General features: G+C 50.3%; 1 protein-coding gene across 9 annotated transcripts in view; it reads right to left on the bottom strand.

Moving 5' to 3' along the window:
• nhsl1b (NHS-like 1b) overlaps nt 1–23410 on the bottom strand; it is a 78421-nt gene that overhangs the window by 7279 nt on the left and 47732 nt on the right. For 6 of the 9 annotated variants that reach the window (XM_061703861.1, XM_061703867.1, XM_061703868.1 and 3 more), the window contains 5 exons: nt 10660–10812; nt 7780–7907; nt 6640–6832; nt 5443–5574; nt 496–3342 (listed from right to left, as the gene is read on the bottom strand). In XM_061703861.1, the coding sequence (XP_061559845.1) occupies nt 496–3342; nt 5443–5574; nt 6640–6832; nt 7780–7907; nt 10660–10812 (3453 nt within the window). Of the gene's footprint in view, nt 1–495; nt 3343–5442; nt 5575–6639; nt 6833–7779; nt 7908–10659; nt 10813–11244; nt 11509–13831; nt 14132–23410 lie in introns of those variants that run through there. The other 3 variants (XM_061703866.1, XM_061703862.1, XM_061703864.1) reach the window with 3 other exon arrangements.

Raw genomic sequence — 23410 nt, forward strand, 5'->3', positions numbered from 1 at the left:
ATTTTGAAGGAATAGAACTGCTTCCTCTTTTTTTTGACGAACACGTACACCTACTAGCTACTGTATTTAACTGTTGGTCACTACGGCGGGAGTTGTAGCGACAAATATTTCTCGAGGCGCTACGCTATCTCACTGGGGATGTCGAAATGAGCGCTGGGTTCAAAAGTCGGGAGCGTACAAAAGTGAGGAAGGAGGCCGGCGCGGAAAACCCATTTGGCACGAGGGATGATCCTGTCCGAGCTGATTGAAGGTGCCCACTATGTGAACCACTACACTGCCAAAGGGGAAAAGCAATGTGAGGGGAAGAAAGAGCTCAGAGGAGGACGGAGAGCGCCGCTGCGGTGCTGACAAGCAGCGTCCCCCGCTCGACTTCTTAAACCTGTTTCGGCGGCCCGGCGAATTTCACGGCCGCCCTCGTTCAGGCTTCCGGTAAAGGGGCTTAAACTAATGACGATGAGCAGTTTCGATAAACGCTATTCATGTTCAAAGACAAACCTGCGTCGTCCTCCTTGGAGCTGACGGAGCCCGCCGTGCTGCTCGCGCCGTCCTCGTCCTCGCGGGCATCTCCGTTCCGCAAGGGTTCCCGGTCCGAGCCGGTGGGCGTGTGAGACTCATCCGGGATTTCTGCCGTCGTCTCACAACTTTCTCCCCGGTGCTCCCGCGTCTCCTCTTCGGTCTCGTCTCGTTCGTGTTCTCGCGATTGTGACGCTGCGTCCGTGTCGTCGCACGGAGACCGGAACGCCCGGACCGGCCGAGGGCTCAGCGGCAGGACAAAAGAGAATTTGGGTTTCTTGGCGACGACGGGGGGCTTCTGTTTGACGGGGGGGCTCCCGTCGCCCGGCAACGCTTTCTGCCTCTCTTCTATTTCGTCGGGAAGAAGGCAGATCCGCCCCTCGGGTTTCCCGTCGATAACGAGACGATCGGGGGCGTCGCGCGCAATGCTGCCCTCCAACGACAACTCCCCCGGCAGCTCGCTGGCGGGTCGCTCCTGGGAACGAGACTTCTCCGAGTCCGAGCGGGTCTCGGTCTCCTCCGTCCGTCGGACCGAGCGCAGCTGGACGCTCCGCAGGGCTGACGGCGTGACGAGGGGCTCGGGCGACTTTGCGGGACCGTTCGGTACCGCGGGCGCCGTCGTGACGGGGGACGGGGAGGAAGAGAACGAGACGAAAGAAGGCAGCGGGGGGGGCGGCGGACTAAAGCCGCCGTCGGGGGACGCGTCGGGGCGGAACAGCGTTTCCGGCGAAGGCGGCGGCGGGAACTCCGGGGAGGTGGAGCACCCCGGGGGCGGGCTACGCGTTTGCGGCGGGCTCGGCGGCTGAGCGGGAGCCGACGGCGGTGTCGGAGCCGAGGACGAGGACGGGGGGAGGGGCGGCGGCGCGGGCGGCCCGGAGCTCTTGAGCGAGTCTGAGGTGTTGGAGGAGAGGGAGGTGGAGGACGAGGACATGGACACGGACGAGTGCAAAGAGGACTTCCTCTCCGGGACTTTGGGTCTGGGGCGGCTGCCCGAAGGAGACGCGGACCTGATCCCGTTGGGGACCGGCGTTCCGGCGGTGGGGGTGTTGGACTGGCTCGAGTAGCCGCTGGAGGGCGAAGTCAGTCTGTGCACTCGCTCCGGGGAGGACGTTTTGGCTTTTGCCGCCGCGCTTTCCTCCTGTACCGGAGCGCCCGGATCCCGGTCGTCACCGTGCACGTCGCTTCCGCTCTGCCGCTCTCCCGGTCGAGGTCCGGTCGACAAGCCGTCCGCGGTTTGAGCCGCGGGGGTCGGAGCGCTCTGGTCGCCGTGGTTACGAGGGTACTCCACGTAGAAGCCCCAAGAGTCGGCGTAGTCGGATCGCAAGCTGCTGGTGTCGCTGTTCGCGGGGGTCACGTGGCAGAGCGAGTAGGCGTCGGACACGCCGTTGGCGCCGGCGGCTAGCGACGTCGCCGAGCTCCCGGCGCTGACGCTGCTCTGACTCCGCGGACGCAGCACCCAAGGGTCTTCGTAGTCGCTGCTGGGACTGTGGGAGGGCGACGACGGAGAGGCGCCCTGGCCTTTGCCGGGCTTCAGCCCCAGCTGGAGGCTCTGCTGCAGGGTGGCGATCAGGCTCTCGTTCAGCGTGCCGTTGTTTGCCTCGCCCGCGCCGCCGATGACGCCAACCCCTCCGATGGGCTTCTTGGGACCGGGCTTCCTCCGTAGGGAGTCCGTGCGGGTCGGGGGCAGCGGGGGCTTCTTGGACTTACGCAGGGAAACGCTGCGGGACAGAGAGCGATCGGCGTACGAGCTCCCGTACTCGTCCTGACCGGCCGTCTCGCGGCACTCGTACATGCTGTGTCTGGTCGCCCGTGCGGCCGCCGCCCCGTGCCCGCTGCCGTGGCCGTGTGACCGCAGGCCCGAGTCCAGGTGCATAGAGGTGTAATAGCCGTCGTTGTCCTGGGAATAGAGCGAGCCGGAATCGGTGGTGGTCCTGGATGACGCCTCCAGGCTGGTGTACAGCTGGTTGATGGGCGTGGAGTAGCTGGAGGTCAGAGTGCGGCGCGGGACCGGCAGGTTTTCCGGCGTGTCGTAGATCCACCGCTCCTCCGCCGAGGTGCACCCCGACTCGCCGGCGGGCTCCGGACAGGCGGCGCTGCGGGTGAAAGCGGCCGGGCCGGGGGCCCTGCGGTCTTCGTAGGGGGCCGGACCGAGAGGCCGAGCCCTCGCGTGGGCGGAGGTCGGCGAGCGGGAACGCTGCCCCGAGGCGCCGAGAGCGACGATTTCGGAAGAACCGGACAGCGTGGCGTTGGGGATGAGCGACGTGGAATAGGCGGCGTGCGGCGACACCACGCGGGCCGGACCGCCGCCCCACTCGCTGGACCGCGTCCGCCTCACCTCCTGAGACCTGGGCCTGGGCACGGTGCCCGTCCTCGGAGCGTTCCTCATGTGCACCGCCGTGTCGTCGGCCTGGAGCTTTCCGATCTGCCTCTGCGGGGCGCCGCGGTCTCCCGACTCGACTTCCGACTTGATGGGAGTGCTGCTGCAGATGGGGTCCGTGCTGAGGGACACCCTGGCGCCTTGGCGCGGCAGACTGTTGAATCGCGACGGGTCCCCGATACGCTGACGGTCGCCGCCGCAGACGGATAAACTTCCGGTGGAGGAGGAAGCGGAAATGCCGGCCATCTGGGCCGCGATTCCCTGTCCTCTCTGAGCGCGGATTCTCCTCACGGACGGCGGGACGATCTTCACTTCCTCCGTCTGGCAGCCGGAATCTCGAGTGCGGGAGCGCCGGAGCGCGGAGTTGACGCTCCCCGCCCGGCCCAGCGTGGAGTACTGTCCCGGGACGAACATGGAATGCGGTCGCAGCTCTCCGCCGCGTCCTTGCGAGGCTGTCGGAACAACAAAATAACAATCAGCTTATTGAAATTCCTGAATACGGTCAACCTCCGTTGACCTTTTACATGCGCCCGCAATTGGTAAAAAAAAGCTACAATATAGAAAGCATAACGTCATAATTAACCAACGTAACGTCTTTCAAATAGCTCGAGGACAACTCTATTAACTCGCTTGAAAACTCGACAGTCTGAGAAGTTTTGTAAAGCTCCGCCTCTTTCCGCACTCCGCGGGAGCCGTGCGGCATTACGTCTCCTCGAGATTAGGAGTCGGGATGTTTTTTAGACAATAGGATCGACGCATTTGAGGAGGCCTTTTTGTTCAAAAAGGATGACTGTCATGCTCCCGTGCAGAAGAAACAGGCTAGCCACGAAGGTAAGTGCGTGCGGATTCATTTGCTCCTACTAAACCGCTTAGTCAGCTCATCGTTTTATGTATTACGTCACTCACGACTCGAAGGACTTGAAGAAAGACTTCAGGGAGTTTATGTAACCACAAGACAGCGATTTAATGGAAAGCAACTTGAACGACGCGGTGTGCGTTAACTCCGGCAAGCTGAGGTTTTTATCATTTACCGAAAAGTCGTGTTTTCGGAGATGCGACGATGCCGCCTGTATGTCCGGGTTTTATCATCTCCTTAAAGGTCGGGATCTTCCTTTGGCGCCTGACGCCGCAGGACGGCCGGGGGGGCAAACTAAAAGTGCTTTTCCGAGGACTGCGCGATGTTACCGGTAACATCAAAGCACAGGAAAATGAAAATGACATTTAATTACTGCCTTTTAATCCATTTTGATATGTTTACAGTGTTTCTGTGAATGCATATCACAAAGATGTTTGCGATATCGCAAGGGGCCTCCGCAACAGGCAAGTCGATACGTTGCACGCAGAACAATCTGATGGAGTGAGGCCACGATCGGAGAATCGCGATACAGCGGAGGGAACACGTGATTCCACCAGCGGTGCCCAGTCGCTAGTTCATCGCATTTACTGGCAAATCTCTTGTGGTTGCGCTCGTTCGGCAGGCAAGGACGCGACGAGAGACAGAGGGGACCGCTCCATAAGTTGCGCTTTTCATCTCATAGTCGACAAACAGTCCGTCGGGGTTCGTGGGCGTCAGCGTGCGTCCGAGCCACTTCGGCGGTCACGCACGGCCACGCGGCGCACAACGTGCGGGCCGGAAGTCGAAACGCAACATTTTGGCGGAATGGAGGGAGGGGGTGACACTCGCCTTCCACGACAATTTGGACTTCGCTGCAGCTGCTGCGGTAGATTTAGAGAGAGCGGGGAGAGAGAGAGAGCGAGAGAGCGAAAGAGGGAGAGAGGGAGAGAGAGAGAGAGAGAGAGAGAGAGAGACGAACCGGCGGGGCAATTACCGGCGGCGTTCGGAAGCTAACGAGACTTCTGCGCCCGTCGCCCGGCACGATGTCATCGCAAAGAGGGATGACTTTCCCCTTTAGCGCCACGGAGCGGCTTCCGCGCACGCGAGCGCGTAAATGATCACGAGCTTTTGAAGTGGGGGGGCCCTCAAATGTGGATTTGGAAGGTTTACTTGAGGAAACAGCACAACGTGTCCCATTAGGCAACCTGTAATTAGCCACGATGTGGTGTACTGTAAATATAAAAATTAAGGTTATTATGGTTCACGAAGAAGACGGGAAAAAAAGAGAACTGAAACTACGCTGTGTGCTTACCAAACTATAACAAATTACTGTATATTTTCAGCAAAAAAAAATAAAAATACAACCAATTAAAACTTTTGTTTTTTGCACCATTTAGCAAACAAAAAGTCATTCAAACTAACTGAATTTGAAAAACAAATACAGCAGTCACAAAAACTCATGAAAAATCCCATCTTTATGATATCCTTCTCATAAAAGTTGTTCAATCAGTGGAGCCTTTACTTCGTTTGTCTCCTTGAAAGAAATGTTCAAGAGGAAAAAGTAGAGCATATTGAGTAAGATGAAAGGGATTAGTTGTGGAAAAAAAGAGGACGCTGGGCTTAAATAACCAGTGAGAATATCCAACCCTCTTTTTGGGAGGATGTGTAGTTTCTGTCCGCATACAGCAGAGGGCAGCATTCCCACAGTGAAGCGTACCTAGCTCCAGGTCGACGTCGTCGGGCAGCCCCGATATAGTCTTTCTGCGTTTGACCTTCTTGGGCCGGCGGGAAACCGCGTCCGCGTTAACCAGGGAGCGCCGGACGCTCGCCTGCCGGTCAAACACGGCGCCTGGTAGTTGGCGGGCGGGCGGGGCGGGAGGGAGGGAGGCCCCGGGCGAGGCCGGGCGAGGCCGGGCGGGGCGGAGACGCACACACGGGCAAGACAAGACAAGCGGCACACGGTTAGTGGAGGGCACATGCGGGGATAAAGTGTGTTTATCTTCAGGAAAACATGCGTGAGCGACTCGCAAAAAAGAGCATTTTCTTGCTTCTCTTGCGGCGCAAACAATGTGAATGATTATGACATTAGATTATTTGAAGATGCCACAAGTGGAACAGGAGAAGAAGTTGCTTTTCTTTTTTTTTTTTAACACTACAAATGACATTGCTGCTGCTCTTCAGGTCAGCTTGTGCTTTATGTTAACAGTAAATATGTGAGTGAGATAAGAAAACATGCACGGGGAAGATGTAAAACACACACACACACACAGAGACGCACACTTACAGGACAAATGGTTGTTATTTGTTATAAAAGGGAGGAAATAACTATTCATTTGTTAGTATTTTTTTAAATATTTTATTTTATTATTTAAGCATTTTTAATATTACAGTATATTATTACTTTGTAAATATATTTTAATATTATTGTGGAAGCATTTTAAATCATATCAAATGTATTCCGTATTTTTTATAGTTATTTTATTATTTGTACTTTATATTATTTTATTTTTTGAAAATATTTGTAATTTGATGATTTTGTATTTTGCAATTTTAATATAATTTGTAAGATGTTCTATGTTTTTGTTGTTATTCTGTAAGAATTTGTTTTATATTTATTGTGAGTATTCTGTCTTATTATTTGATTATTTGTGAGTATTTTCCATTTTATTTAATTAAAAAAAATGCTTTTATTATGTTCGCTTTAAATATTATTAGATTTACTTTTGTAATTATTGAGACATGTTTTAATCATAAAAACATGTCTGAGAATGATTAAATATTATTTTGTAAGTGATTTTTCCTATTGTTATTTTCTTTTGTTTTGTAACGGATTATGTTCATCTCAACTTGATGACAGGCACGCAACACACGTAGCGAGCGTCACAACATTCGCGTCCCCGAAGTCCCGCCGTACCCGTGACGTTGATGGCGACGATGTCGGTGGGCACGGACTGCGCCGTCCGCCTCATCCTCTCCTCCGGGGTGGGCAGCGCGGGGCCTCCGGTCACGTCGGCCTCGTCGCCGGGCGTCTCGTCGGCGGGCGTCTGCGGCCTCGCCGACGGCCGGGACGGATCGTCCTCCGCCTCCGCCGCCGCCGACGCCAGCGACTGGCGGACCGAGACGAGAACACGTGAACACGTCGACGTCAAAATTAACTCATTCGCCGCCGAGGACGTTTCCATTCCAATGCCGCCCCCACCTTTAACCCTGGCAAACGTTTACGTTTAAGGTGCTGCTGTTTCGGTGAGCAAGAGAGCTTTTGTAGGTCCGTGGAACATGGACGTGCGCGCGATCTGCTGGAATGTTACTCCACATAAAGTAAGATTAACTTTAATACTGTGCAGGCAACTCATTTAGAACAACTGCACAACTAAGTTCATCTGACAGACTGTTGGTAGGTGCCGCTGTTTTGGTTAGCCACAGCGTTCCAATGGGTTTTAATGTGTGTGAATGAATGCTTGTTGAGGGAAGGAGGCAAACATTTGCGGGCTCTGGGGCGCTACGGCGTCCTTAACCCGAGCCCTGCCACAAATAGCAAAATTCCGATGGGCCGATTTGTTTTTTTGTTTTTTTTTTGGGAGCGTGTAGCGAAGCGACACCTGAGGTATGAGCGAGCTTCGGAGACGCCGCCGCGAGTGTTAAGTAAAGGGGAAAAAAATGGAACAATTAAGGCGCTGTCATGCCCAAGCCTGCGGGAAAGGAGAGCCATCTATTTAGATTTCTATTCCTTTGTGCTTGGAGGTGATACCTTTCCGCGATCTTACCCTCAATCCCCAGTTAAAGACGGAGTGCCGCCAGGAAAAAAGAGTCCCAACGTCCCACATTCCAAAAACACGCGCGCTCGCAATGAGTGAATGGCCGTTTGTCTTATATACCGATTGTATTGGCTGGCACCAGTCCTGGGCGGAAGTTCCAGTCGCCACCGCAAGAGGGCAGGCGAGCGCCGTTCTATAGAGTCTTCATTGAACTAAATCAGCAGGAGACTTTTCCGAGTCCCGAATTGGGGGTTCCCGGATTGACTTCGTCCGAATGTACCGTGTACGCGGACAGTCACCTTTTTCTCGCCGTCGTCGTCGTCGTCGTCGTGCAGGCTGCTGCCTGACTGCGGCGTGTCGGAGAAGACGGGCCCCTGCGAGTAGTACTGCGAGCTGCGGAAGCCGTCTTTTCTCAACTTGTCACATTCTGCACGAACAAGGAGGAAAGCGCAAACATTTTACTTTGCAATACATCACACTTTTTGTCATTATGTTATGTTCTTCTTTTCAAATACAACAGCAAAAATGGAGCCTTCATACTTTTCATGTATGGCTGCTGTCCAGCAAAAAGCATAATTGTTTTCCCCAAAACACACACACAAAAAAATCTTTTTAATTAGGATTTATTTGGTGGATAAAATAAATGAGAAAAATGTCCATGGTGTTGACAAAAAAAAAAAAAAAAAAAAATATATATATATATATAGTTTTTTTATCCAAGAAACTAATGTAGGGCATTCATTTGTCAGTTTTTATTTAAAAAAAAAAAAAAAAGTATTTTATTTTTATTTTCCTGTACTTGCATATTTTTATGACTTCACACGCACACACCAGTGCTGAATGTGTGTTTTGAGTAATTTGCACGCAGGCCCCGTTGGATGTTCACGCCTCCTCTCATCATCGCCACCTGCTGCGACGGGATGGCGTGCGTGCGCACACGCGTGATACTTCCTGTTAGCAGACTCGATGCGTGTTCAACCAGAAGCCTGTCAGATGTTCCCACTTGCTCTGTCGCCCTCGTTTCCTCGGAGGGTTTTTATCTCGCTTTGCCAACGTTCCAAAGTGACGTCCAACTACGCCAGTCCTCAATTAAAAAAGCCGTAGCGTATGCGCATGACTAATTGGAGTGCCTTACGTGGGTGTACGCCACACACGCCGCACGCAACGTACACCGGCGAACGTCAAACGCTCCCAGCGAGGCGGAAGAAGAACAAAAAAGCCTCGATTGGAGCGTGGCGACGCAAGATGCGTTCGGCGAGCTCCGAGCTGTCTGTCGCTCGGCGGAAATGACGGCCGAGGAGCAGCGATTGATTTTCACTCAAGCAGCTTTGTGCTATTTTAGGGCTTGTGATTAATGGGCCAAAGGTTCAAATCCTCTTGTAAAAGCTATCATTGTTCCACATTTTTGTTCCACATGGTAACTTTCAGGACAAGGGTGTGCCACTCACCTCTGGTGCCCAGCGACCGTCACATACTTGTGCTTTATTAGTGCCCTAAAGCAGATAAATCAATAACTCATCAACTTGTCAGAGGCCAACGGGCTCGGGAAGTTGCGCAACACTCACAACTCTTGTCAATAGGATCCGTGTATTGCGCAACAGCTGATGCGGCTTCTCGCGTTCAGATAATTAGAAACGAGTCAACATTCGGAACAGAGAAAATTGCTTTCGACAGCGAACGGAGTCTCGGGCGTTAAATTTCACAAATTGCCCGTTCTGTCCTTCCATTCTGCAGCTGTCGCCGCGGCCCATTTATCTGAAAAATGTTCAACTTCAACCCCCGCCCTGCGTCGGTGGTACATTCCACACAGGACGAGCGAGTCGCGTGAGAGCCGCTTCGGTGGCCGGTGTGAAAGGGCCCGCCCGATGCCATCTCATTCCACAGATAAAAGCACCGGGCGGACTTTGGCGCCCGTTCCGTGTTGGTGCCGTGTGACCGCAATTGCGTTGCAAATGTTCTATCCCACTAACAGATGTGGACCCCCGCTCTTTCTGGGCGATACGGACCGGGTCAGACTGCAAAGACCCAAAATCAGTGGATCATTGACGGCCATTAGAATTGCATTTACTTTTGTTTGTGTTTTTCAAAATATAGATGCGTTTTTAAACCCCAGAAATTCTTGATGAGGCGGAGATTAGCCGTCACTAAGCGTTTTTGGGGTTGGTGCCCTTCCAAAATAAAAAAATAGAAAGAAAGAAAGAAATATATCTTTTTTAAAATTGGTTAAAGAAATTAGAATCTTAAAAACATCTGCCGAAAGGCGATTTCTTTTCTTTCCTATAAAAATAAAAAGACACGCAGTGTCACACATGCACACACATCCCAGGTGCTGTCACATGACACCTGCTGTCCTTCATCAGGCAGGTGGTGACGGGCGAGCGAGGGGGGCGAGGGGGGGGTCTCGCTTTATCCCAAATCCCAGGTGGCGGTCACGTCCGTGTCAATATTGCACAATGTGTGTGCGACACATTGTAAGCGTCATCGTGCGTCTGGTCCTTTTCTCTGCCGCTTCACAAGGCCGCTCTAGCGTGTGTCCGTCTCCGCTCGTGACTCCGCTGTTTGTTTGAAGAGCCGGCTGGGAAACTACGCGTCCGATTAGAGGGGAAAGGATCTCACGCGGCGGCGTTGTAAGCGCAACACAAATTGCACATTTCTCTTGCGGCGCTGTCGACGAACATGCCTGCATGCCGCCGGGACGGTAGATGGGCGGGTGGGTGCGCTGCGGGAGTGGGAGCGCGTGCGGACAGTTTGCTTGCTTTGGAGTCGACCGCGAGTAGCCGCAACCGCTCAAATAGGCTGCGTTCAACACAACATTGAAGAAAAATGCTAAATGACCAATAGTCATTTTTCTATCTATGGCGTGCTCGAAGAAAAAAAAAAAAAAAAAAAAAGCCAATTTTGAATTATGGGCAAAAAGTGGTCATGTTACATGAATAAAGTTGTAATAATATCAGGAAAAGTCATGAAGGGAATATTGCAAGAAAAATGATGGCGTAATGCGACCGGAATAATTCACGGTTGGCACGCACCACACAAATAAATCATTTAAATGGCACACGATCTGGAAAATGCCGATTTTCAAATGTCAAAGTCAAGTCGAGCCTTCCAAAAGATTCAGCCAAGCGAGTCCCAAGTCCCAAAACCGTGGAGTCGAGTCACGCGTCCGGACTCGGCCTTACCTCGCAGGGCGCTCTTCAGGTTGACTTTGGCCTGCCGGTGGAGGTCCTCCACGCAGGGCGGCCTGCTGCCCGGCAGGAAGACGTTCTCCTGCTGGTGCCACGGCGCCGTGTAGTGGACCGTCCACTTGCTCTCCTCGTCCAGGCTGGACACGGCTGTCGGGACAAAACGCAGCGCGGTCAGAAACCTGCGACGCTGCGCGACCAAAACAGTCGTGAACCCCAACGTTGCCTTAATCCGGAGAAAGCTGTGTTTGTGTTAGCAGGAAGGGGAGAATGACGCTTCTTACCTGAGACGTCACACCCTCAAACCGAACAGCTGATTGCAAAGTAGCTCCCAAAACCGGCCCATCCAGTTTGCTATTAACTCAATTCACTGCCAGCCTTCCCAGTTAACATGGATATTTGACTTCTAAAGCCGTCTATGGCAGTGAATGTCTTTTAAATACACACAAACACAAAAAGTCATCCCAGAACGACGCACTGGGCAAACGATTCCCGACCGCCAGTTGGCCTGCGAGCTCCGCACCAACAACACTTTGCTCTTCGGTTGCATTCAAGAAGCAAACGCTGGAAAACGAGACCTACCCGGTGAGCGTATCCACGCCGACGCGGGGGTTGCGGGCTGCAGGATTAACTCCATCGGGGGAACCGAATTCAAACATTGACCACAACCTCCGTGTGCCTTCTCCTGAGCTAAACAACGCGCGCGTGCGTGTGACTGGGACCGGACTCGGGAGTGTGCCTGAGGACTGGACAGGAAGGGGAGGGGAGGGGCCATGAGTGTGTGTGTTGGAAAGCTTTTTCACAGGTGCTAATGAGGCCTGCTAGGATGCGTACTGTGTGTGTGTGTGTGTGTGTGTCGGGGGAGGCAGGAAGGTAGTTGAGAAATACGACCGCAACTTAGTCGTCAAAGTGTGAGACAAAGTTCCTGCGCTTTGATGTCCCAATTACGAACATCAACAACAGCAACTATCAGCTGTCTTTTGGGCGATTTTGGACCACCAGGGGGCAGTATAATTCAGACATCGAGAGACACAGATTTAGTGAGATCGTAATATGAGTCGGGTTACGCAGAGGATGAAGAAGATATGCTCGTATTCTGATGTTGTCTGTCTGCATGTGCTGCTGCACGGCTTCCGATGCTGTTTCTGAGCCACTTTATGGCCTCGTTCAATTGAATGAGGTCCAAACTAGCTGTTGTTGCGCCGCAGGTAACCCTCCCCCACCGTCCTCGCGGGCTGCGGGCCCCGCCCCGCCCCGCCCCCCCACGGGCAACACAAAAGCCCGTATTGTGTGTCGGCATCGGCCTTTCAGCCGCACAATGCGCTCCCTCGCCACGGCCGGCGTCTGGAGGACTTCGTCACAAGACGTGCGCTCCTCCTGCTTGTGGCTAAAAGCTAAAACTTCTGTTGATTCACTCTCGACGAGTTCGCCGGCCGAAGAAGCCGCACGTCAAGTCAAGTACGGTTGGACGAGTTACGGCCGCGCCGCCTCGCAACTCCTACGGGCGGCGTCGACGTGCTCGTGTCCGCATCCGGCCATCATCCCTCCATCCATCCATCCATCCATCACCCAGCCTCCCTCCGTTCAGTCATCCCTCGTTCATCCACGCATTCATCGATTGTCGTAATACACAACTGAACTTTCTTGTAATTACAACTTTATTCTTGTAACGCTGCAGCTTTATTTTCATAGTAACTTTTTTTTTTTTTTATCTCAATGTTAATCTTAAGTAAAAAGAATTGCTGGATCGCCGAAATTCAATATTTGCAGCTCTCTATTAAACAATTATCGGTGTGGAAAAAACGACGTGTTAAATCGTTTGACTGATTTTCGCAGCTTTCGAAGGACGTGCGTTGCGCTTGAATGCTGGCAAACGACGCTTACCTCCCGGGGACCTGACGTTTGGTTTTTTTTGTAAACAACAAAAGTGAAGCTTGAGCGGCCCGACGCAGACAAGGTGCTGAGCAAAGTGCAGACTCGGGCGGCATGCGAGCTAATAATCGACCACGACGCCCGGAGGCTATAAATAGGCCTCGGATCAAACCCGGCACGAGCGGCTCGGGTCTCGGCCGTGCGTGCGCACGCGCTTCGTAAGCTTTGCGTTTCCGCTTAATACTGCTTACTTTTCTCCCGCGCGCTTCACTTCCATATGAATCGCAAATATGAGGATGATACCCATGCGATCGGGCTTTAAAGTTAAACGCTTTAAACAGTGAAAATAGGTGTTGGCTGTGAGGTTTGCCGCTGCCAAAACTAAGACTAAAGTCATCAAATTTAGGCGCACTTTGAATGCTAAAGTTGCTTCAAATGTTGCGGACGACGGAGGCAATGTTAAGAGCCCAAAAAGAAAAATATCAGAACGAGCAGAAAGTCGGACGTTGCGACAGGCAAAAAAAAGAATCACGTTGGATTTGTATATTCTTTATGCTACGACAAAAAAAGACCCCCGTTTGTGCCTTCATGAATTTAACTTTTTGGAGGGAACCAGTCCCTTGCTATAATTTTTAACTCAATCTAGCAATTATTAGCTTTTACGTAAAATAAATAAATAGATAAATATGTTTTTACCAAATTCCCCACTTATGTTTTTTTTTTTTTTTTTTTCACGGCAACTATAAGGAGTGTCAATTATTCACACATTTTTACTATTCGCAGTTGGGCTCAGTCTCAAGGCCTCCCCACCCCACCCCCCGCAAGGGTCAAGGTTCACCTCTTGTATTACGAAAAAAAAAAACATTTTGACAACAGAGTCGAAAAATTCCGAGAAAAAGACTTTAATATGACAAGAATAAAATCCCAGTGTTAGGATAATAAAGACATAATATTAAGCAAAAAAAGCAGTCATGCTACAACCATAAAGAAATAAAGAAAAATGACGAAACACCACAGAATAAAGCTGCAATATGGTGAGAATAAAGTTGGAACATAAAGAGAATCAACAGATGTTATAAGATAAGCAACACAAAAGGTAAAATATTCAAATGTAATGAGAAAAATAAGTCCTGCAATGAGGATAAACGAAACGAAATGAAAACGGGAAAAAAAAAGAAGCAGAAAAAAAGCAGAAAACAATCACAAGGATGATGTGGTTCGTATTGCTCCGAGAGTCAAGTTGCAATATGAATATTAAAAAGTCACGTTCCAAAAATAATCAAATCATTGTCATTACCTTTCCTCTTGAAATACTTAATGACCGACTTCAGGGAGGTCCCAATGAAGACCATAATTCCACGATCGGGATAAATCCGAGATCATCGGAGAAGACGAAGTTCTGCGCTCACATCATCGCTCGGCGCCGGCGAGCGAGCGTCTGCTGTGCGGACAATCGTGCTCTCGCTCTCGCGCTCGCTCTCGCTTTCTCGCCCCCCCCCCCGTCGCCATCATCACTCCACCCCGAGGCGGTCCGGTCCTCAGGGACGCACGCGCACACGCATGCACGCACGCACGCAGGCAGGCAGGCAGGCAGGCAGGCAGGCAGAGCGGTGGGAGGGGCGTGGCAGCGGCCCCTGTGCTCTGCAAATGTGCTTTGGTTACCAAGGAGTCCGAGCAGGCTTTCTCTTTCTTCCCGCTCATTTCATCCGCAAACATGTCGTATTTTAGCCAGTTCAATTCCGGCTACGGCGCTCTCGTCAGGCAGCTGTCGACGCATCGTAATCAACGGCTGCGATGTTTTCGGGCCCGAACGCCAGGAGGGAGTGCGTTACTCGAAACGGGGTCATTTAAGTTACCATTATTGTGATTCGTATTGTGATGACGACTATTATTATCCATGGTCCCCGAGGAAATGCTAAAAACAGATCAAACATTTTATCTTTCAGGAACGCCTACAAAACGACATTAAAATGGCGGCTTCAAATCAAACCGGGCGTGGCTTCTCACGACGTTTCCTGCAAACGCGCCAGGTAAATTTCGCGTCGCCCGGAGGGAGGAACTGGCTCGGGGGCTCATTTGTTTTTCACCCAATAACGGTCGCTTCCAACCAACGCGCTCAACTTCCTGTGTCTTTTCCGGCGTGGGTTCTTGAGACTTTTTTTGTGGGCCACCACATGATACCCTCACGTTACTCAATTGAACTGCTTTCGGTGGCTGAACCTCGGAAGGGAAAATCGGCAAATTGATGGCAAAGTGGCTGCTCCGAAGCAAAACGGCAGAGTTGGCGGATCTATTCATAATAGACATTTCAACCAAATGTCCTCATGTTGCTCAGTGAAACTGGCTTTTTACGAGTCATCCGATTTCACCGCATGAAATTGGCTGCTTCAAACCAGAATGGCCCACTTGATGCAACTTCTGATGTTATCACGTTAGGATCTCATTAAACGCGCCCGTGTCGTTGTCTTTTTCTGGCCGAGGCCCCTGCTGTCCAACATAGCAGAATTCAAACTCCACTTTTAGAGGGCAAGCAGTGGTTAAGACTGTCTTTTTCAAGTTAAAACGAAATGTAAGTAAAACTTTGCAGGTTTAAGAACGCCAAACTGAAGACTTTGTCAGACCTCGAAGTTGTTCTATGCAGAGGATAAAGAATATATGCTCGTGAGAAGCATATATTGTCTTTCAACATGTGTCGCTGCACCGTTTGCATTCAAATAGCCATTCCTTAGCGCCACATGGATGCGATTTGTAAGCCCATCTATGGCTTTTCCCATAATGCTATCATTAGCTAGCAGGCTTAAAGGCAAAGTGGTGAGGTCGTTTTGCATCCCAGTCAGGAGCCTCATTATTGCGATCAAACAGTGAGATCAGCGTGAATTCCCGTTCGTGCGGACCGACGCGCCGACGATTGCGCAGCGGCCTCCGGCGCGACGTCATCGTTTTGTCTTGAAGTCCCGACGACCTCAAGGTGACTGAAAATGCATCGAGAGGCGAGGTCGGTCGGGCTGCATTTGCTTTTTCTGATTGGATTGAGCCCCTGAAACTCCTCGACCGCACCTGATCCGCTAATGTTAAAGCTGGCACTGACGTCTGCTGCAAAACACGAAGCATAATAAAAGCGAGGAGAAGAGACAGAGAAGGTGCCCAACTAAATTCAAGTCATAGATGGTAATAGACGTCGCCATCTTTTGTGTATTGAGTAAAATGAGTTTTTGTTGTTTTTTATTTCTGGTTCCAAGTTGAAGCCGAGTTAACATATATTAAGCAATTAAGAGGCTAATTTGGAAAAACGAACTTTTATTCGAAAAGCTTTTCAAAGAGCTCTTTGATGTCATCTCACTCCAAGAAAATGAGTCCGTTAAATAACAGATGCCCCCAAAAAACAAACTCCTAAAAGATCGAGAAGATTTCAACAGGAAGTCAAGAAAATAATCCTAGTTGTCTCCCGTCGGCCCCAAATCCGTAAAAATACATGAGAAGGTGCGCTCGTAGCTCGCTCATCACTCCCCTGAGCATCTTCGATCGCCACACGGTGAAGGAACGCGAAGCCTCGAGGGGGGCGGAGGGGGGGCAGCAGGAACCCGATCGCTTTGGTCTCGTCTGATGAATAATCTATCGGCGAAAGAGCGGCTGCGGCCGGGCCAGCTGAATGCCGATCGGTTGCGAATCGGCTCGGCGCGTCACCGCCAAACGGTCGCGATTCGCGACGTCAGCAAATCTCGCGAGACTTCTGCTCTCCGTCGAGACAACTTTGACAGTAATGACGTCGTTAAATAAGAAACGGTTTTGCGCTGCTCCTTCTGGTGTGCACAATTTAGCCACCTGGTGGCAGTGTAAGACAGATAGAAGTTTATACCGTTCACCGAGACGTCCCGATTCCTCCCCGAGCTCATCAGTACGGCACTAATATTAGTCATTCTACGCAGACAGAAAGGCATAAAAGACTGAGTACTGTTACGGTATATTGTCTGTCTACGTTTGTGGCTGCTCCCTTTGTGTTCAATGCGTCGCTTAGCACGAGCGTTGCGCTCGCAGACCGAAAGGCGAAGCTCAAGCCGCCATTCTCTTTGTTTCATGTTAAGTTTGTTGGAAGAGACAAACGTTTTGATCAACTGCTGACTGATTCGATCGGAGCTCACTGCCACCATATCTTCAATTTATACTGGCAAAAAAAAATTGCCGGAACACAAACGAGTATCTCCAAAAACTCACAACGGGCGTCGAAATTTGACCCGAGTCCTGAACAAACAGCCAAACTGACGCAGAAGGCCGACAAGTGACGGAGGGCGAGGCTGAGTAAACGATCCGTAATGACGCTGTTAATGATTCTAACACGGGGCAAAGTACCCGGCGGCAATTGACGCCGCCTTCCGCCCGCCATCCTCGTCCTCCTCCTCCTCTGCGTGACCTTTTTCTGACACCCAAAAACTCTCCCGCCGTGCCTGCGGTCGGCCCTTCTGTCGGCGTGGCGCATCCCCCGCCGGTCGCAGCCGCAGCCGTTCCGTCAGCCGGCGTTGCGAACTGCGCGTGCGCAGAGGGACGACTTTCACGCCTCCGGGTGCTCCTGCCCCCCCGCCACGAGCAAACCCCCCCGTTTCTGGTCTTTCCGTCTGACCTTCTCCATTCACGCATTCCTTCACACTTGCAAAAGATGCGACACGCGTTTACACGACGGCCGTCTAGTCGAGGAGAGAGCGCTTTGCATTTGGGGTTTGCGTGCGGAGGATAAAGAGGACCAGACCTGATAATAAGCACGCCAGGCCAGCGGACGGGGATGTCGTCTGATTTTACAGGCTTCGGTTTTTGCACCGGTGCCTCGAGACACACCTTAATTGGTTCCTCGACCACGCTTGTAACTTAAAACGCTCGAATCATATTTTCCCATTGAAATGAACGGAAATGCCATTAATCCGTTGCAGCCTTCAAAAAAAAAACACACAAAATGTGTATTTTACTTGGGGGGGACAAACACTCCACAAAATAGTACTTTATAAAAACATACAGAAACGACAGATTGCAATATAATTCAAAAGAATTAAACAGCCCGCGACCCGAGTGAGTGTTAGCGGTGCAGAAAATGAATGAATGAAAGAAGGAAACCGTTTCGTCACACTGCAACAATTGAACGGCTATTCGCGCCGGCCTCGGCCACAGTATCCGACAACGGACGTGCACGCAAATGCTCGCTGCTCCTCAGTACAGCTCTAATATTTGTCATTCTTCGCAGAGGATAAAGAATATATTGTCTGTCTGCATGCGTCGCTACCGTTTGTGTTCAAATATCAAATGAATGGGTTAAAACACTGCAACCTTGATGCTAATTGTTAATAGGGCGAGCATTAATCTAGCGTCATCTCTGGAACAAAAGCTTCAAATGTCGCGACCAGATGAAGGAGGAAAATTGCCACCTTTTCGAGCCTTCTACTTCATCAACGCAGCTGGATGCGTGTGAATCCGAGTCGAGAGCAAACTCAAAAAGGACAAAAGGAAATGCAAAATGATCACTTTGATGTGGAGGAAGCAGTTTTTGCTGCGCAGCCCTGCGAGGGAGGACGGAATTAAAGAGATACGGGCTGAAAGCGAGAGAAGCGCCGGGACGGAAGGAAGGAAGCAGGACAGGTGGGAGACGGACGGGAGCGGAGATGCGCACGACAAGGTGAGGCGCCGGCACCACACCAAGACTCTCAAAGGCGCTCGCGCCCGATTGTCTTTGCCCCCAGCTGCTCTCGAGGGAGCCGCTTTGAAATTGACAGTCGGTCCGCCTCTTCCGCTTTATTTGCTATGCAAAACAAGGCCGTGGGTTTACGTACGTGACCTGCTGCGTGTTTAACCGGCAGCAAACCCTTGAAAAGGAACACAGGCACAACAACTAACTAGCCAACTGGTCGGTCAATATTTTGCGGAACTTGCACGTCTTTATCCTAACAAATAGTGGATATCGGAAGAGTTCTTAGTTAGCTTAGTTGAATGGGGGCAACTGCTCGCGGTCAAAAGCAAGCGAGAAGCAGCTGAGACTGTCTGGAAGGTGCGTTACCGTTGAACGTCCGCTCTCCAGGGCAACTTTTACTTTGCGGTTTCCATTCAAACTGTCAACAGCTGTCGACGGCGCACGCTTTACGAGCGGCCTCCTTTATTTGTCCCGTCTCTTGTAGCGCTCGGCGGGTTTTATGTGCGGAGCGGATTGGTAGCTAGCGGCCCGCTCGCGCCCCTGGCAACGCAGTTTGAAATCTTCAACCGGGACAACCGGGGCAACGCTCTCGCACGCCGCCCCGTTGCGCCCACGGAATTGGGAGAACCGACAAAGGTTTGCGCTCGACACAGAAATTAACGTGAACTGGAACAGCTACAGGACCGTATGTTATGCGTAGCGGCGCGAGGTCATTAGCGTGCAGCCGGGCTGTCTCTACCGATATCGACTCAAAGGCCTTCTTACATCTCAACATCGATATCCACTTAGTGCGTGTCTGTGTGTGACTGATATATTGACGACCGTAAAGTGGGTCACCACTCCACTTTTTTTGCGCGTGTGGACGTACTCGTTATTGTTCCCGGGCGAGTGTGCGCCTGCAGCTGTTTCTACAGGAACAACGGAGTTAACCACGCACAACACACTCTCGAGTGATATGCCAAACGAGCGCCGCCCGAGTGCGGCTCTGTCGGAGTTAACGTTTGTGTACAACGCGCATTTGCATTGAATTGAAACAACGAGTTCTTTTGAAGCTTTCATGTGCAATACAGCTCAATGAAATCCTATTTAAGTACAGTTTTCTTATTGTCCTATACTTAAACAAAATGGTAATGCTCAAACTGTGCATAATGTTACATTGTCTTGCAATAACATCAAAAATCTCTCTCGTTCGTCATGATTACCTAAGCCTACTACACAACTGTATTCATGACGTCGGGACCCTTGGTGCAAAAGGTTTGAGCCCTGGAATTTTCCCATGGGGCGCTTTTGAATCAGTTTTGGCACTCCTAAAATATATATTTTCATCAGGATCCAAAACATATTGGGCCCTCCCAATAGGGAAATCATATTTTGAAACAATTCCAAGAGCAACACGGAGCTGCGTTCGAGGGGGTCTTTCGACAGAAGCCTGGCGACACACTGCGCTAATTTAGGTTAAGTGCCTCAAGAAGCTCAAGGGCACAGAGCAACAAGCCACCTGGGGCTAGCCTCCATCATATTAAGGGGTGGGGGAGGGGGGGGGGGGGTGTATCAAGAGGAAGTGGGTTACAGCCCGATGCAACAACAACGTGCATGTACATCTGCACTTCCTCCAATCTGACAAGCTAATTGTCACTGTCGCATTTGACCTACTTTCCGCCTTACACCTCATTTCTCAGTGGGTCATTACCACAAATGGGGGCGGGGCAACACTGAACACCCCCCCCCCCCCCCCAAATCAGTAATTAACATGACTAATTGAGCGATGACCACTAATTGAGAGAGGAAGCGGGCTAGACTATCAGGCTAGGGGCGCTAGTCCGGTCGCAAGTCGGACCGGTTTTGGTGGACGCCATCGATCGGTTTAATCGGTCCACGGCGCATCGCTGCATGCGTCGTTCCTCGTCTGGTTTACTTCGCCTGGACTGTGATCTGTATTTTAATTTGGAAAAAGAGCATTCTATCATATTGTACTTTATAAAAACATACAATAACGACATATAGCAATTCAATAGAATGTAAAGAATTCAACTGGTTTTGTCAATTCAATGGACACTGTGCTGCTCCTTCTGGTGTGCGTGACATGGCCACCTGGAGGCGCTATAATACAGACACACGAACATACATGGAGACAGAGGAGATGTCACAACTTCTCACCAGTGATATTAGTTGTTCCTCGCAGAGGATGAAGAATATATGCCTGTGGGTATTGTTAAACTACCTGTCTACATGTGTTGCTCCGCCATTTGTGCTCAAATATATGTTTAAGGCATTATAAAATCGCCACGTATATTGCTATTCGTGAGCCCATCTATGCCGTTTTCCATTCTGTGTTAGCATGAAGCTAGTGGGGGCATTCTAAAAGCAAAGTTGTTTGGTTGTTTTAAATGGCCAAAGTGTAATTCTCTTCGTTTTATGTTGAGTTTGTAGTAAACGTTAACAGGGAGGGGCAATAAACAGCCTGAAGCCGCTTTTTGAGTTCACTGCCACCAAATTGCATTTGCATGGAAATGTATTTCTTTTTTGCTGGCACGTCAAAGCAAAAATGTGGCCAAACGACGGCTGTATGTCCGCTAACCAACGTTGTCACCAGTTGGGTAAAAAAAAATTCAAAATAAAGTGCGGCAACCTGCTTTGGTCTTGATCATCTTCTCATCTCACTTCCAAACGTGTAGATGGCGAAACTTGTCATAAACATGTTGATACAAAACAAGCTTTCATTGGCTTTCATTCACAGTACGTGCAGGAGAACATGAAGTTCCTCAGCGGATTGCAAAAATGTGTCAGCGAGCTAGTCGGCTTAATGCTTACCAGACCGACGTCCAAAATGTGTTTTCACCATCATCATAAGTAAGGTAGACGCGATATGATACCGTCTCGTGATCCGTCCCCTCCGGTAGTCGTGGGGGTTAAACAGATTGGAGTTCAAAGATGGAGGTGGAGTGTGATCCATAAAACACAGCAACCATTGAAGCTAGTGTGTCAGCCGTAATTTCAAATACAAACACAGATGTGAGGACGAATCTGCACGAGGACGTTCCCATTGCGCTAATTCTACGCTGGAACTTTATCTGGGGAAAATGAGGAGACCCCCAAATCCACCGAAGCCCCTCCCTTGCTCAGCTTGATTCTTTCATAAATCACCCCGTTTCCCTGTGCCTGTCCAGCTCCACGTGACACCTCTCGTTAGCTGCGTAGCAATGCAATAACGGGGATATTAATGAGTCCCCGGGGAAGCGAGGCGAGCAAATTGAAGACCTAAAATTCCCAAATGAAATTCCCAGTGACACCTCCTGCGTCTTTTTGTCTTGGCTAAAAGGCGCGTCTGCCCTGACCCTCAATGCTAATGACATTTTATAATTAGCATTATTCCTTCAGCATGTTGATAAATTGTCACTCAAGGATTTATTTGTGTCTGTTTGAAAACTTGGACAAGGGCAACTTTTGCTAGCCTGTGTTGTGCCGCCACCTTGTGGAGAAAATGAGTACAGTCTGACATTAAATCAATCACACGGGGGGGGGGGGACGACAGCAGCTTTAGTTTCTCCACATTGGAAGACTTTCTTTCCCCTGTTGTGTTTTCTCGTAGCAAAGAAGCCAATGAAAAAAAAAGACGTTTCCATAGAGAAGATTACTCATCAATGAGGGAAATGTTAGAGAGCCTCTTTAAATCACTTTCCATCTGCTCGCTCTTGTTCCTTTTAATAATCACGCTCCACGGGGGGAACGTGAACTTTTTTTTTTTTTAAGGCTTTTGCTAAGGCTTCAGACTTAATGGAACCTCCAGCTGATCGGGATCCTTAAGGAGTACTCAGTAGGCCGAGTCTGGGGCGGGGGGGGGTGCACAGGGGGCACAGAGAGCTTTGACGAGCGCTCCATGAATGATGAATGACAATCCAGTTCCACGACTTCACTTTTTTTGTTTGGCCCGCGTGAGGAGAAGCGCGACAGAAAACGGGTGGACGCTTCCCACTATCTTCCATCACTGTGCCACAATTCGACGCTTGCCACAGAGAAGAGCGCCTTCAAACTAACAAGTGTACATCAGTACTAATTGGGGATACAGAATTAAGACTTGCGATTCACATTTTATTTAACGATATATGTCAAAGGATAAACGTGTAAAATCTTTGGACGAGAGAGAGAAAATAGCAGAAAATCGGATCCAGAAAATCAAGAGGTTATTTGTCACTGTTACTGTAAAACTGACACAAAACAAAAGAGAATTCAACACCGCATAGTTAAACACCAAATTGTTCAAGCAAACCACATGCATTTGTTCGATAAGTCTGCAAGCTTAATGCTAACGTATACCGCGAAGCGCCATAGAGAGCATTTGTTCTAGCCCGTCGTTCGAATTCGAAAACCTCAGAGGTCCCGCGGAGCATCCACCAAACTAGATTACTGCCCAATATTTGTCAAAGGCAGCTTAGTGCGATGGAGCAGTTGCGGCAGTTTAGTCGCTAACCATCCATTAAGCCGCTAACGAGATCAGGGAGGCGCCCCTGTGCCTGTCTGCTGGTGGCACAGCTTGCAATTAAGCAGCAAATTCAGGTCCTGACCCAAAACGCACTTGCACAGGACGTAGCCGAGAAGTTCCAGAATACTCCAGAACCACGTTGCTTTGACGCAACACAAAATGTTACAGTTGAATGATTCTTACTTGACCCCCGACCCCCCCCGTTCCACAAACCGAGCGTGGAATCTCCTCGTTACGCTGTGTCACGCTCTCGTCTCCATTGTTCCTCCGACCCACGACTTGGGGGGTGAATCCTTATTTTTAGCGTGCAACTGTAGCGGAGCAGCTGAACAATGTGTGACAGTGAGTGTTGTTGTTTTTTGTTTTGTTTTTTTAAAGAATTGGTATTTTGTGTCAACTCCCTGACGGGATGTTTCTGAGCAATGGGTTAAGAAACTTAGTGTCACAAGACAAAGACCTTTTTTGGGTGTATTGTCCTTCTAATTATAAATGAAGGATTAGGAAAGTTCCCGTATTAGTCAAGAAAATCCCGTTGAGGAAGTCGAAAGGGGGGAAAATGCAAATTCTTGAGCCTCTTTCGGACAGAAATCCTACCAAAACAACAGAAGACCCGACATTTATCTGCTTTTGCCTTATACACAGAACCCGGCAAATTTCCGATATGGCATCCCAAAATCTGGTGGGCATCGCATAATAACTAACGATATATTTTTAAAAAAAAACATTGC

This window comes from Phycodurus eques, chromosome 18 (assembly GCF_024500275.1).
Source record: "Phycodurus eques isolate BA_2022a chromosome 18, UOR_Pequ_1.1, whole genome shotgun sequence".
NCBI lineage: Eukaryota > Metazoa > Chordata > Actinopteri > Syngnathiformes > Syngnathidae > Phycodurus > Phycodurus eques.